At 37.4% G+C, this 13,137-nt stretch overlaps 1 protein-coding gene across 1 annotated transcript in view; it reads left to right on the top strand.

Annotated features, from left to right (window-relative positions):
- ATRNL1 (attractin like 1) overlaps positions 1-13,137 on the top strand; it is a 701,048-nt gene that overhangs the window by 58,909 nt on the left and 629,002 nt on the right. The window contains exon 8 of the mRNA XM_061191223.1: positions 3,116-3,371. Coding sequence (XP_061047206.1) covers positions 3,116-3,371 — 256 coding nt within the window. The remainder of the gene's footprint in view (positions 1-3,115; positions 3,372-13,137) is intronic.

The raw sequence follows: 13,137 nt of genomic DNA, 5'->3' as shown, positions 1-13,137 counted from the left end.
CTTATGGGGATTCCCTGGTATGTTATTTGTTGCTTTTCCCTTGCTGCTTTCAATATTTTTTCTTTGTATTTAATTTTTGATAGTTTGATTAATATGTGTCTCGGCATGTTTGTCTTTGGGTTTATCCTGTATGGGACTCTCTGTGCTTCCTGGACTTGATTGACTATTTCCTTTCCCATGTTAGGGAAGTTTTCGACTATAATCTCTTCAAATATTTTCTCAGACCCTTTCTTTTTCTCTTCTTCCTCTGGGACCCCTATAATTTGAATGTTGGTGTGTTTAATGTTGTCCCAGAGGTCTCTGAGACTGTCCTCAATTCTTTTCATTCTTTTTTCTTTTTTCTGCTCCCTGGCAGTTATTTCCACCATTTTATCTTCCAGCTTACTCGTCCATTTTTCTGCCTCAGTTATTCTGCTATTGATTCCTTCTAGATTATTTTTAATTTCAGTTATTGTGTTGTTCATCACTGTTTGCTATTTAGTTCTTCTAGATCCTTGTTAAATGTTTCTTGTATTTTCTCCATTCTGTTTCTGAGATTTTGGATCATCTATACTATCACTACTCTGAATTCTTTTTCTGGTATGTTGCCTATTTCATCTTCATTTATTTGGTCTTGTAGGTTTTTACCTTGCTTCTTCGTCTGTAATGTATTTTCTTGTTGTTTCTTTTTTTTTGATGGTTGGAGCTGTATTCCTGTCTTACCGGTTGTTTGGCCTGAGGCGTCCAGCACTGGAGTTTGCAGGCAGTTGGATAGAGCCGGGCCTTGGTGCTGAGAGGAGGACCTCTGGGAGGCCTCACTGTGATTAATTTTCCCTGGGGTGTGAGGTTCTCTGTTAATCCAGCGGTTTGGACTTGGAGCTCCCACCACAGGAGCTTGGGCCTGACCTCTGGCCTGGGAACCAAGCAAAAAAAAAAAAAAAAAGAAAAAGAAAAAAGGAGCAGTACAATATCAAAGAATAAAAAAACAAAAAGATTTGAAAGATAAAAAATATATTAGGAAAAGTAAAAATATAATTGCAACAACTGCAAGAAGGTAAAATAAAACCACAACAGAAAAAAGTAAAAAAAAGGTGGGGGGAACAAGCCAAAAGGAGAGAACAATAACAAAGTGTAAAGAATAAAATAAAATTAGAAAAATAAAAGATTTATTAGGAAAAATAAAAATATAAATGAATCAACAAGGTAAAACAGAACCCCAATCTAAAAGAGGAAAAAGAAAAAGAAAATAAAAAGCCTTGGCTATGTGGGAGGAGTTTAGTTGGGGGTGGAACTTAGGCAGGGGTGGGGTTTAGGGTGGGGCGGGACCTAGGCGGGTGGGGGTGTGTGACATTTGAGCATGGGGCAGGGCCTAGGCTCAGGACCCATGCAGCCAGAAAAGGCCCTGGGGGCAGGGTGTGTGTGGGGCAATGTTCAAGCGTGGGGCAGGGCCTCTGATTAGGACCTGGCAGGAGGGGAGAGACAGCAAGTGGAAAGGAGGGCCTCTGGAGTGTGGAGTTCTGGAGTTTGGAGGTAGGGCCCTGGGTGAGGGTGTGTTGGTGGGGTTTAGGCCCAGCCTGTTGGAGGGGGTCTCCATGTGTAGAGGTAGGGCCCTGGGTGGGAGTGCAGGGGCAGGGTTTGGGCTCTGCACGGCAGGAGGGAGGCTCCGAGGGCAGAGGATTAGGCCTGGGAGCCCAACAGTCTTCCCAGTGCCTAAGTGGACAGGGAAAGCGCTGGCCCCCTTCCCTTCCGTTCCTTCACGTCCCTCCTGCAGCATCTCCCTCAGGGTCTCCCCCGACCCATTGGATCTCTAACTATGGGTGGGCCCCACTGGGTGTAGGAACTCCTCCCCTCCCCCAGCCGCCCCTCAGGTGTGCCGGTTCTGGAGGTCCAGCCTTTACTTTTGCTCCCCCTTCCCTCCCTCCCACTCCCTCAGGACCTGCGTGGCTGGAGGGGGCCTCGGTGGGCAGAGGATCAGGCCTGGGATCTCAACAGGTTCCTGGGGGTCCAAGTGGGCAGGGGAAACCTGGCCATGCTCCCTTTTGATCCTCTGCCCTCCCAGTGGTTCCTCAATTTCCCCCTTCCGGCCTGAGTTCCCTTCCCCCCCCCGCCAGCTGCCCTTCAGGGGTGCCATTCCCGTCCCACCTCCACTTCTCCCCCTTCACTCCCCCAATGCCCCACGTCCTACCAGGTTGCTGGGGGGTCCTCCCATCCCCTTAGGTGTCCATGGTCCCCCACCGGTGCCTGGTAGGTGCCCTAGTTGTGCAGAGACATGAATTCTGCATTCTCCTAGTCCACCATCTTGACTCCGCCCCCTCTAATTGTTTTTTTATTGCTTAGTATTCTCTGTATACAAGTTCATATCATGTACAAATAGAAATATTTTACTCTTCTTTTCCAATCCGCATACCTTTATTCAGTTTTTGCATATTTGCTCTGGCTAAACCCTTGAGTACAATGTTGTATGTAAGTGGCAAAAGCAGGCATCTTTATCTTATTACTGACCTTGGTGAAACATTCAGTCTTTTACCATTAAGTGTATGTAATATCAGCTTTCTGTTTTTCTTAGATGCTCTTTATTAGGTTGAAGAAATTCTTTTCTCTTTCTAGGTTGTTGAAATAGTAATGATTTATATATCATTCATTTCAATCGTATTGAAATTGTATCATTTATAAGTGCTATAAGGTATTTGCTCATAGCCATGAGAAGTGGTAATAAAAATGTACTCCACATAATATACACAAATGTGATCTACCTTTCCAGTGAACAATGATGAAAACAGTGAATGACTGAGACTAGCACAAAGCAATACAAATAGATGGTAAAATTCAAATTTAACAACTAGGGACTCAACAACTAGGATAATTAAAAACATGGTTAATTGACTACATAACTTTTAAATAAAATACCTTAAAGTAACTTTTTGTAAGTGTGGATTTTCCCCCTTCTTGTAAGTAAAAGAATTAATTATCATTACTCATGTGTTCCCATTTGACTTCTTACAAATAAGAACTATGTCTTATGCATGTTGTGAGCAAATACTAAAGTTTAATGTTTAAATTTTGTCTTTATTTTTAATTAATATATCTTGCTAAGATACAAATTTTTTTTATTAACAAATGTTTTTTTAATTTACAGGAAAACATCTTTATGTATGGAGGCAGAATTGAAACAAGTGATGGCAATGTCACAGATGAATTATGGGTTTTTAACATACATAGTCAGTCGTGGAGTACAAAAACTCCTACTGTGCTTGGACATGGTCAGCAGTATGCTGTGGAGGGACATTCAGCACATATTATGGAGTTGGATAGTAGAGATGTTGTCATGATCATAATATTTGGATATTCTGCAATATATGGTTATACAAGCAGCATACAGGAATACCATATCTGTGAGTTACTTTGAACATGTAACTATGTAGTCTTCTTTATTGGTTGAGCATATTTTATCTATAATAAAATCTTCATGTGAATTTAGTCAAAATGGTTAGTTATTTGAAATTAGAATTATAAACCAAGAATTAATACTTTTTACTATAAACTTTTTTATTTTGTGTTAGATATTGTCCTTTAATATGTAAGTTATCTTCTTAGCCAAATGTGTCGAAATGTTACATACTAGGCACATTTTCTAACAATTGAGAATATGTATTTTAAATATCTGAAATTCCAATAGATGGTGCTATTTCTTTGGATTTTACTTGTGAACCAAAAGCTAAAACTACCCCAGTTTCTTTACTATGAGTTCCATGATTTCAGGATTTTTCATTTTTCAAGGTTCTGTTTCTAATCTTATTGCAATATCTCTGTGTATGCATTACTCTTCTAAAGTAAGCTTCCCAAAGACAGTCTTTTGGCTTCTATAAAGGATTATATCTGGTGTGTGAAGGTGACTGGGGCAACCTACATATGACTCTTAAATACTCGAATTAATTTTTCTGGTACTTTATTTCTTTGAATTCTTTATGACATTTTCAAACAGTTGTAAGTTTTTTTTTTTTTTTAATTTGCCTACAAATGTATATATGCTATTTTTGCTATTTAGATTCAGGAACATACTCCATTTCTGGTTCTGGCCAGGATTATGAACTCAAGATTTTGGCCCTTTTGTGTATAGACAACTATATATAACTATATAGAGTCCTTGTGTAGTCTTAATGAGAAAACTCATTTGCAGATCACCATTAGCAACAACAAGAGAGTGCTTGTGTGTCAGAGGAAGACTCCCTTCTAAATTCTCCACTGTTTCCCCTTCAGTCTTTTTAAGTGATCTTTTCTTTTTCATATCCCCAGTACAGCTGGGCTGGAATTGGGATATGTATCCTCCTTACTTCTTACTGTCATTTCCACTCTATTTTTACTCCTTCCTCCTTTAAATCACTCAACTTTGAATCTTAAATCATCAGACTATGCCACCTACTACTTCTCCGTCTTACATTCCTCTGTCGCTCCTTTGATCACTGTGCTTAATTCCTGGAAGAATATAGCTTCTGGCTCACTGTCTCTGTCCTACATATATTAGCCAGATATTTTTATGGATATTTTAGGATCCATTTAAATACTTCTGTCCTCTCAATTTTTTGATCTCTCTTACAAAGATCTTGTTTTCCATCCTGTTTGGGTCTTTCTCTTGCATTGTGGTACTCTTGACCTTGTGTACCTGCTACGAATCCCATAATTTCCATTTCAAGTATCTTACTCTTCAAGTGCTGCTGATCTTTCCAGCTTACTACTGAAGAGTGTCCAGACTCTGGGAATTCTTCAGCCTTACCAGAGCCTTTAGTCCGTTGAGCCTCTGGTCAGTGCTTCACTCTCTCTTACCCTCTCTTGTCGGTACTTCTCATTTACCGAGTTTTAAGTTCATAATCACCAATCTGTCTTACAGTTTTCCAAGATGACTGTTTCATATGTTTTCCTTTCTCTCTTCAAACTTCCAACACTTCACTCTTCATCATTACTCTCTTACTTCTTATTTTACTGAGAAAATGGAAGAACTCTAAAGAGAATTCTGGTGATAGGAACATTTTAGAGTGTAATGGTTAATAAATGCTGCATTAAATAAGCCTGTTTACATACATTATTGTCATAACAAACTCATGGTAGCAGTGAAGCAAATGTGGGTGAGTCATTCTCATTTTTCAGATGGGCCCAAGAGTTGTTTAAGCAAGAGTGACAAATTTTCTATGTAAAAATGTTGTTTTGTTTTTTGATTTTGTTTTTAATTTTTGGTTTTATTATAGTGTTCAGGGAATGTTGTAGGTATTATTTCTACTTTTTGTAATTTATTGAGATTTTCTTTGGGGCCCAATTTTCATAAATGTTCTATAGACACTTGAAAAGGAGGTAAATCCTATAATATCAAAGTATAGCATTTGATACATATATATAAAATCTACTTTATTGATTATTCTGTTTAGGTCTTCTCTTCCTTACTTATGATATTTTTTAACTTGATCTATCATGCTCCGAAAGTTAATAAAAGTCTAAAAATGTTAGTTTACTTTTGCCTATTTCTTCTTGTGTATTCTGGAATTTATGCTTTATGGAAGTTGCTATTATGAATATTCGTAACTGTTATATCTTTATTGCAAATTGTATCTTTTAATATTATAAAGTGCTTTGTTCAGTGTTTTTTGATCTGATTTCAACGTTGTCTATTATTAGTATTATGGCTCTTGGTTTTTTTTTGGTGGGGAAGTCAGTCTTTTCCTCGTGTACCTTTTGCCCATTCCTTTATTGTTAACCATTCAGAATCACTTTGTTTTAAATATATCTCTTGTATACAAGAGAAAGTTGGATTTTGCTTTGTGATCCCTCTGGTTTTTGTACGTTTTATGTTTTTTTAAAGTTACTTTGTTGTCTTTTTTTGTTTTTAATTATAGCTCTTCTCATGATTAGGGAGAGTGAGGACCATTTTTTGTGGGAACAAGCTAGGTAATGTTTGAGATCTGCCATTAGGCTTCTTCCATGTTCCTTGTTTCTTGTCTTCCTTTCTGCATTCTTGCAGCTTTCTCTATCTGATTCTCTTAGTTTCACTGGCTTTTTGCACGTTCGCACCTGATTTGGAGTTGGTGAGTTTTTTTCATTCCTAATTTCTCTGGAAATTTAATTTTCTTTTTCTTTCACTTTTCCTCCCCATGTTTTCCTTATTTTATATGTCTTCCCTGAGGAAAACGGGAAGATTCAGGATTAAACTATTACCATGCTTGTACTTGAACCATAGGTGATGACTTTTTAAGTTTTAAAATGAATACTTTAAGTCGACAGTTAACCAGTACTTTTACTCTTTGATCAACCTCCAATTTACAGGCTACTGCTTCTACTAATTTAATTCATAGGGTTTTACTTTGAACACATTTGACATTATTATAAGTACTTTATGCTAGGGCTCACAATCTTTTCTATAAAGGGACAGATAGTAACTATTTTAGGCTTTGTGGACCATATGGTCTTTGTCAAAACTAATCAACTCTGCTGTTGTAACATGAAAGGAGCCATAAACATAAACAGATGGGCATGGCTTTGTTCTAGATTTAGCCCTGGGTCTTAGTTTGCCTACCCCTGCTCTAGAGAGAGAGTGTGGACTTCTGGGGGCCTAGCAACGCAGGTCCAAATTAAGTTAAACTTTTGGCATGTGGTTTTTTTTTTGAGTTTGTATGTAAGATGAATTTATGCCCCAAAGTGACATTATGTTTAGTCTATGCCCAAACTCCTTTCTTCCTCTATGTAGAGCCAGAGCTGAAATAGATGTTTTCTGTCTGCCTCTGCAGAACAGATTTTTTTTTTTTTAAATTTTATTTATTTATTTATTTATGGCTGTGTTGGGTCTTCGTTTCTGTGCAAGGGCTTTCTCTAGTTGTGGCAAGTGGGGGCCACTCTTCATCGCGGTGCGCGGACCTCTCACTATCGCGGCCTCTCTTGTTGCGGAGCACAGGCTCCAGACGCGCAGGCTCAGTAATTGTGGCTCACGGGCCTAGTTGCTCTGCGGCATGTGGGATCTTCCCAGACCAGGGCTCGAACCCGTGTCCCCTGCATTGGCAGGCAGATTCTCAACCACTGCGGCACCAGGGAAGCCCAGAGCAGATTTTTAAAAACCTCACTTTTTCATTGATGGTATAACCCTTTAGGGATCCCGACTTTATATAGAAGTTCTTTGATGACATACCTGCATGGGTTTACCTGCAGTATTGGCCGTTGAAACAAATCTATAGGCCACCTGATTGGTACATGCCTTCCCTACCCCATCTCCCTACTGGATATAGTTTACAGTTCACGGAATATATTTTACTTTTTTAATATTTCCCTTTATTGAAGAATAGTCTTATTCAGTCCTGAGACATGGTGGTGGTTATACTTTCCACGGATGGTTAGGAAGGCACAACAAATTTATTCTAATCTTCTCTGAATGGTAAATGTTGGTATGGATTGTTAACCAGTTAATTCATTGGTTGGTAGCTTTTCGGTTTTATCTGGAATAATTTGATTACAAAATGTCAAGTGTAGTTTTGGTAAATTTTAAAGTATTTCTACAGAGGGTTTTTTTTTTTTTTTTGCCTTATTCTATAACCAAAATACTATTTCTAAATAAATTTATCAACAGGATATTTTTGGTTTGATTTTTGTCCTATTAATTGTATTATTTGTTAGATACCTTTATGAATGTATATAAGGTGGAAATGGGAAGAATACATGATATATGAGTTTTATAAGAATAGTAGGTGAATTATGAGTAGTTTTAAAATGCTATAAATTATTTAAGTACAAAGTAAAACTCATCAATTTTTCTAAAATGATATCTTAATAATATAAAGTTAACATATTACTTGACTCCTAAAGCATTTTGAATTTGTCGCTTATTGTTAAAGTATGTGATGTCAAAAAAATAATCTGTAAGTACTTCCACTTTGGAAAGTACTTATGAAAGAATATAAAACAATAGGTATATATAAAGATGTTGTCAGAATAATTAAGTTGTGTATACCATAGACAAGTGCTACTTTAGGGAACGATACTATGTTAAGTAAGGCTGCTCTGAATATAAGTAATGGGATAATTTATCATCTTAGTTATAAGTGAATGCTTATCTCTGTGGAGAGAGTTAAAATTTTTTTCCCTCTGTTCTTAGTGGGAATTACTACACTGTGATGTGAGTTTAGGCTCTTTTTCTTGACTGATTTTAATGGCATCAACTACCCAAATGTAGATTGGATTTACTTTGATTAACCTTACGTGTTTAAAGCTTCTAGGAAACTAAGAAAAAAAGTTTGTTTTTTTTTTTAATTAAACAAGAGGCTATCACTTTAACCAGCATTGCAGTGAGGGTAACTGGAAAGAAAGCTGAAGTTATAGCATAGTAATTCATGAAAACAGAGTATTTTACTAGATAAAAATTTACTCTGAAGTATACCCTAAGGATATTGATCTCACCATTATGTAGAAATTTTAAAAAGAGACAAAAACTTCCAATTAACATACTCCAAGTGACCACTTACTCAACTTCTAATAATGTTGCAGATAATTCTGAAGTATATCTGGCTCTGTGCTTGGTACTATGACTCTTCCCTGAGATTTTGATAATAATATGATTTAAAACAAAGGAACCATCTGGTTAACTTATCTTTAATCATTTAATTTGAACACTGTACATTAACATTTGAAAAAAAATCTAAAATACTGCAGAATATTTTTTAGCTCTTGAAACTGTAGTTAAAAGTCTTAGGCACTGTCATTGCTCTTTATGAATTTGGGAGTATCTGTTGAGCCAAGGAGTACCTCCAAATATTGCGTTGACTTTGTAGCTGATAGGAGCACAGTTTTGGTTCCACTTGGTTCCAGAGATATGCAGTAACGCTTCTCAGCAAATGATGCATCAGGTATTTTTCCTTATCTTTGCAGAACTTATATCTAGCAGGGTGATACAGACAATAAATAATAAACATAATAGGTACGCTTATATATGATGTGTTAGAAGATAGTAATTTTTAGTAAAATAGAGCAAGGGAACGGGATTAAGAATACTGTGAGGGTGGGAGGTAGTCACGAAATAGGGAGGCCAGAGTAAGCCTCAATGAGACGATGAATTTTGATCAGAGTTGAATGAAGTGAAGGAGTTTGCTATGTGGGTATCTGGGAGAAGAGTTCCCAGAAAGTAGGAACAGCTAGTGTAAAGGCAAGAATATGCAGGCATGTTCAAGGAACAGTAAGGAGTCTGGAAATGTTTTGTTAATGTTGTTCTCTCCATAGAGAAAGAATAAACATTAACAAATGAAGTTAGAGAAGTAACAAGGAGCAAGATCATCAGATTTCTGCCGAGTGTTTGTATTTTACTTTGGGTGAAATGGAGAGACACTGCAAGATTTTGAGTAGAGCAATGACATAATTTTTAAATGAATCGTTTTGGTTGCTGTGTTGAAAATAAACTCTAGGGAGGAACGAACAGAAGCAAGGAGGCCAGTTAGGAAGTTGTTACAGTAATCTGGGCAATGATGGTGGCTTAGACCAGGGTGGTAGTATTGGAGATGATGAGAATCAGTCAATTTGTTTTATATGTTTTTAAAGTAGAGTAAATAGTATTTGCTGAGGGTTTGGAGGTAGCGTCTGAGAAAAAATGAGGAGTCAAGGATGATTCCAGGGTTTTTGGCATGAGCCGCTGGAACAGTGAAGTTGCCATCAACTGACGTGTAGAAGGCTCTGAAGCAGGTTTGAGATGAAGGTGATTCAAAGGTCAGGAGTTCAGTTTGGACATGTTATACGTGAGATATCCATTAGACATTAAAGTAAAAATGTCAAGTAGGCAGTTGGCTGTATGGATCTGGAGCTCTAGAGAGAGATCTGGGCTGGAGATGTAAATTTGGGACTTCTTGGGATATGGATGGCATTTAAAGCCATGAGATTGGATCAGATCACTAAGGAAATGGGTGTAGATAGAAAGGAGAAAAGGATTGAGCCCAATGATAAGAGGTAGGGGGGAAGAAGGAAATAAGCAAGGAAGAGTACAGTGAACTAGAAGCTAAGTGATGAAAGATTATTAAACAGAAGAGTAATCAACTGTGCCAAGTGCTGCTCTGCTGATGGGTCGAGTAAAATAATTACTAACGATTGACCGTTAAGTTTAGTACTGTGTAGATCTTTGGTGATCTTGACAAGGACAGTTTTTGTTTTTTTTATGAATTTATTTATTTTATTTTATATCTTTGGCTGCGTTGGGTCTTTATTGCCGCACGCGGGCTTTCTCTAGTTGCGGCGAGCGGGGGCTACTCTTCGTTGCGGTGCGCGGGCTTCTCATCGCGGTGGCTTCTCTTGTTGGGGAGCATGGGCTCTAGGTGCGCGGGCTTCAGTAGTTGTGGCACACAGGCTCAGTAGTTGTGGCCTGGAGCCACAGGCTCTAGAGCGCAGGCTCAGTAGTTGTGGTGCACGGGCTTAGTTGCTCCGTGGCATGTGGGCTCTTCCCAGACCAGGGATCGAACCTGTGTCCACTGCATTGGCAGGCGGATTCTTAACCACTGCACCACCAGGGAAGTCCCAACAAGAACAGTTTTTGTGTAGTGTTGGGGTTAAAAGCCTGACTGGATTTAAGAGGGAGTTAGAGGAGTGGAATCTGGCACAATGGGCAAAGTCAGTTCTTTCAAGGAAATTTGCTTGTGAAGGGGAGCAAAGAAGTTAGTGGCAGGAAATATAGGATGTTTTTAAACCTGGGGTTTCACAGAAGCAGACCATGAAACAAGGATTCAAGTGAATCTCACTTGGAAAATGCAGGTAACAGTCTTAGGGGAGATGAGAAGTAATGCAGGCTTGAGAAGGCAGCCATTAAAGTGTCTGTTAATAAAGCATTTACCACAGTGGTGATGAAACTTAATTACCCAGGCATTAAATCAACACATAGTATTTGAGTCCTGTGGGCTGTCTCTCCAAAGTCAATCCATTCTTTAGCTGAAGATTTGTTTCCTTGAGTGTGGCTTGATTTATATGAAAATGTGTGTAGATGTATAACAACAGAATACTAGAGAAAATAGCTTCTGTGGAGCACACGTAAATAAATCTGGCAGAGAAATTTTTTATCAGGCACCCTAGAGTACAACTTCTAAAAGTGTATGGTTATTAAGTGGTCGGGAGTGACAGTAACCTGTAAGCTTCATGGAAAAAATTATTGGAAATGATAAGGAAAATTATCAGGGGAATGTATAATGAGGAGATAAGCTTGCAGTAAAGGCTCTATAAACTTGTTTAAGTAACAAAGTGGAGGTGGCCTTTATAATTGTGTAATGATGAAAGACTCTCGATGTTCCACAGCTATACTTTCTGCCTTTTTCATTTTCTGGAAGTGGTTTAATTATCCTCTAAATTCCTGTATCTCTTTGTTTATAAATGAATATGACACATATACTGCTTTTTATAGGTATTGTTTTTGTACTTGCATTTTTTTCCCAAGAAGTTAAGTTTAGAGAGGAATCCTGCTGTATACCTCTTTGTATGTCTACTTCTAGTAAAGTGCCATGTATTAAGTGCTTGATAAATATTTGTTGGTGAATGAATAGGGTTTTCAGCAGTATTCTTTAAAAGTGAATCTATATATTTCCTGAATGTTTTAAAAGTATATTAGCCAAATTATTTAAATTGTGTACTGTGCATATTATTCTTTTTCTAGTGGTGATGTGATTCATATGGTACTGTCTTTGATAGTCTTCATTTGTCTCTCCAGATCTACCCTTCACCATTCCATTCTGCTCCCATGCCCTCCAGCTTTCAGTTGGGATCAGCTGGTAGGAGGCACCATCAGTAGATCAGAAGGTGGGGGATGAGTGAGGTTAAGGTATTTTATTCCTCCAACTCCCTCCCTGCTGGATCTTCTTGGGTTAATTGGGTTGTCCTACTGAAGGCTTAACTTTCTGGTGTTCTTCCCCATACAGCTACTCTCTAGAGCTCTAGAAAACAGTCCCTCCTCTTGCTTATTTCATGCCGCAGGATAGTAAAGGCTTTCTGCTCTGATAGTCCCAGGATATTACCCTAGCCATACTTTTGTAAACAGTCTTTTTATTAGACTCTTTACAGTTACTCATTTTGAGCATGTCTGATTGCACCTACTATTAGTTCTCAGAGATTCAAATATAACTTTTAACCTAAATGGTCCTTCATGCATACTTAGGTATTAGGATCCTGGAGGTTGGGAGAAAGAGGTGTTTTGTGAGAGGACTTCACACTTGTTTTTGTTTTTTTTTTTAATAAATTAGGTCTAACCTTTATTTAATTAATTTATTTATTTTTGGCCTCCCCGTGTGGCGTGTGGGATCTTAGTTCGCTGACCAGGGAACAAACCCATGCCCCCTACAGTGGAAGCACGGAGTCTTAACCATTGGACTGCCAGGGAAGTCCTGCACAGTTTGTTAATGGAGAAAAATGTCAGAAGAAATACAAATTTTTGGAGTAGCATGGAGCTAGGTCCTTTAGTTCATTTCTACTACTACTGTTCTTGAATTTTTAAATTTTAATGTGGTCATCTGTAGCATTTTATATTGTTTAAGATTGATATATTTGCTTAACATTTTTCAAGAGCATTAGCTATTCTAACTTTTTAAAGTAAGCAGCACTCTTATTTGTCTATGTATTGCTTTCTAATTATTAAAGAAAAACCATTTGTTGATTATTCTTAAGTTTTTTTTAATAATTATGTTTACTCTAACTCAGCTTTATTTGGTTATTATGTCATCAACATAGAACTAATCATGTCTTACTAGCAAAGTCACCCCCAAAAGTATATCTGATGAGAGAATATTTATCTTAAAAAGATAACCATTTGTTGTGTTCCTTGAAGTTTTCTTTTTATAGTAATTCATGTTCATAAAAAATTTTATTTAAAAAAAATGTTTTCTGCCTCTCCATTAGTCTGAAATTCAGAATTTCTTATTATGTATTTTTTTTTTAACGATAGCTTTATCACCTATACATGTATGCTTATATGGCATATTGTTTTGTTTACTTGTTTTTGAATTTTATGAGGAGGAAATAATATTTTATGCAGTTTTCTGAGGCTTTCATTTATTTCCTTCATCACTATATAACCAAGATTAATTCATGTTGTTATGTATTCCTACAGTTAACTTTTTTGCATTACTGTATTTCATTGTCTGACTCTACGATAATTTGCCTATCCATTCTCCTGTT

This window comes from Eubalaena glacialis, chromosome 1 (genome assembly GCF_028564815.1).
Source record: "Eubalaena glacialis isolate mEubGla1 chromosome 1, mEubGla1.1.hap2.+ XY, whole genome shotgun sequence".
In the NCBI taxonomy this organism is placed as follows: Eukaryota; Metazoa; Chordata; class Mammalia; order Artiodactyla; family Balaenidae; genus Eubalaena; species Eubalaena glacialis.
This window is presented reverse-complemented; position numbering and strand designations above follow the sequence as displayed.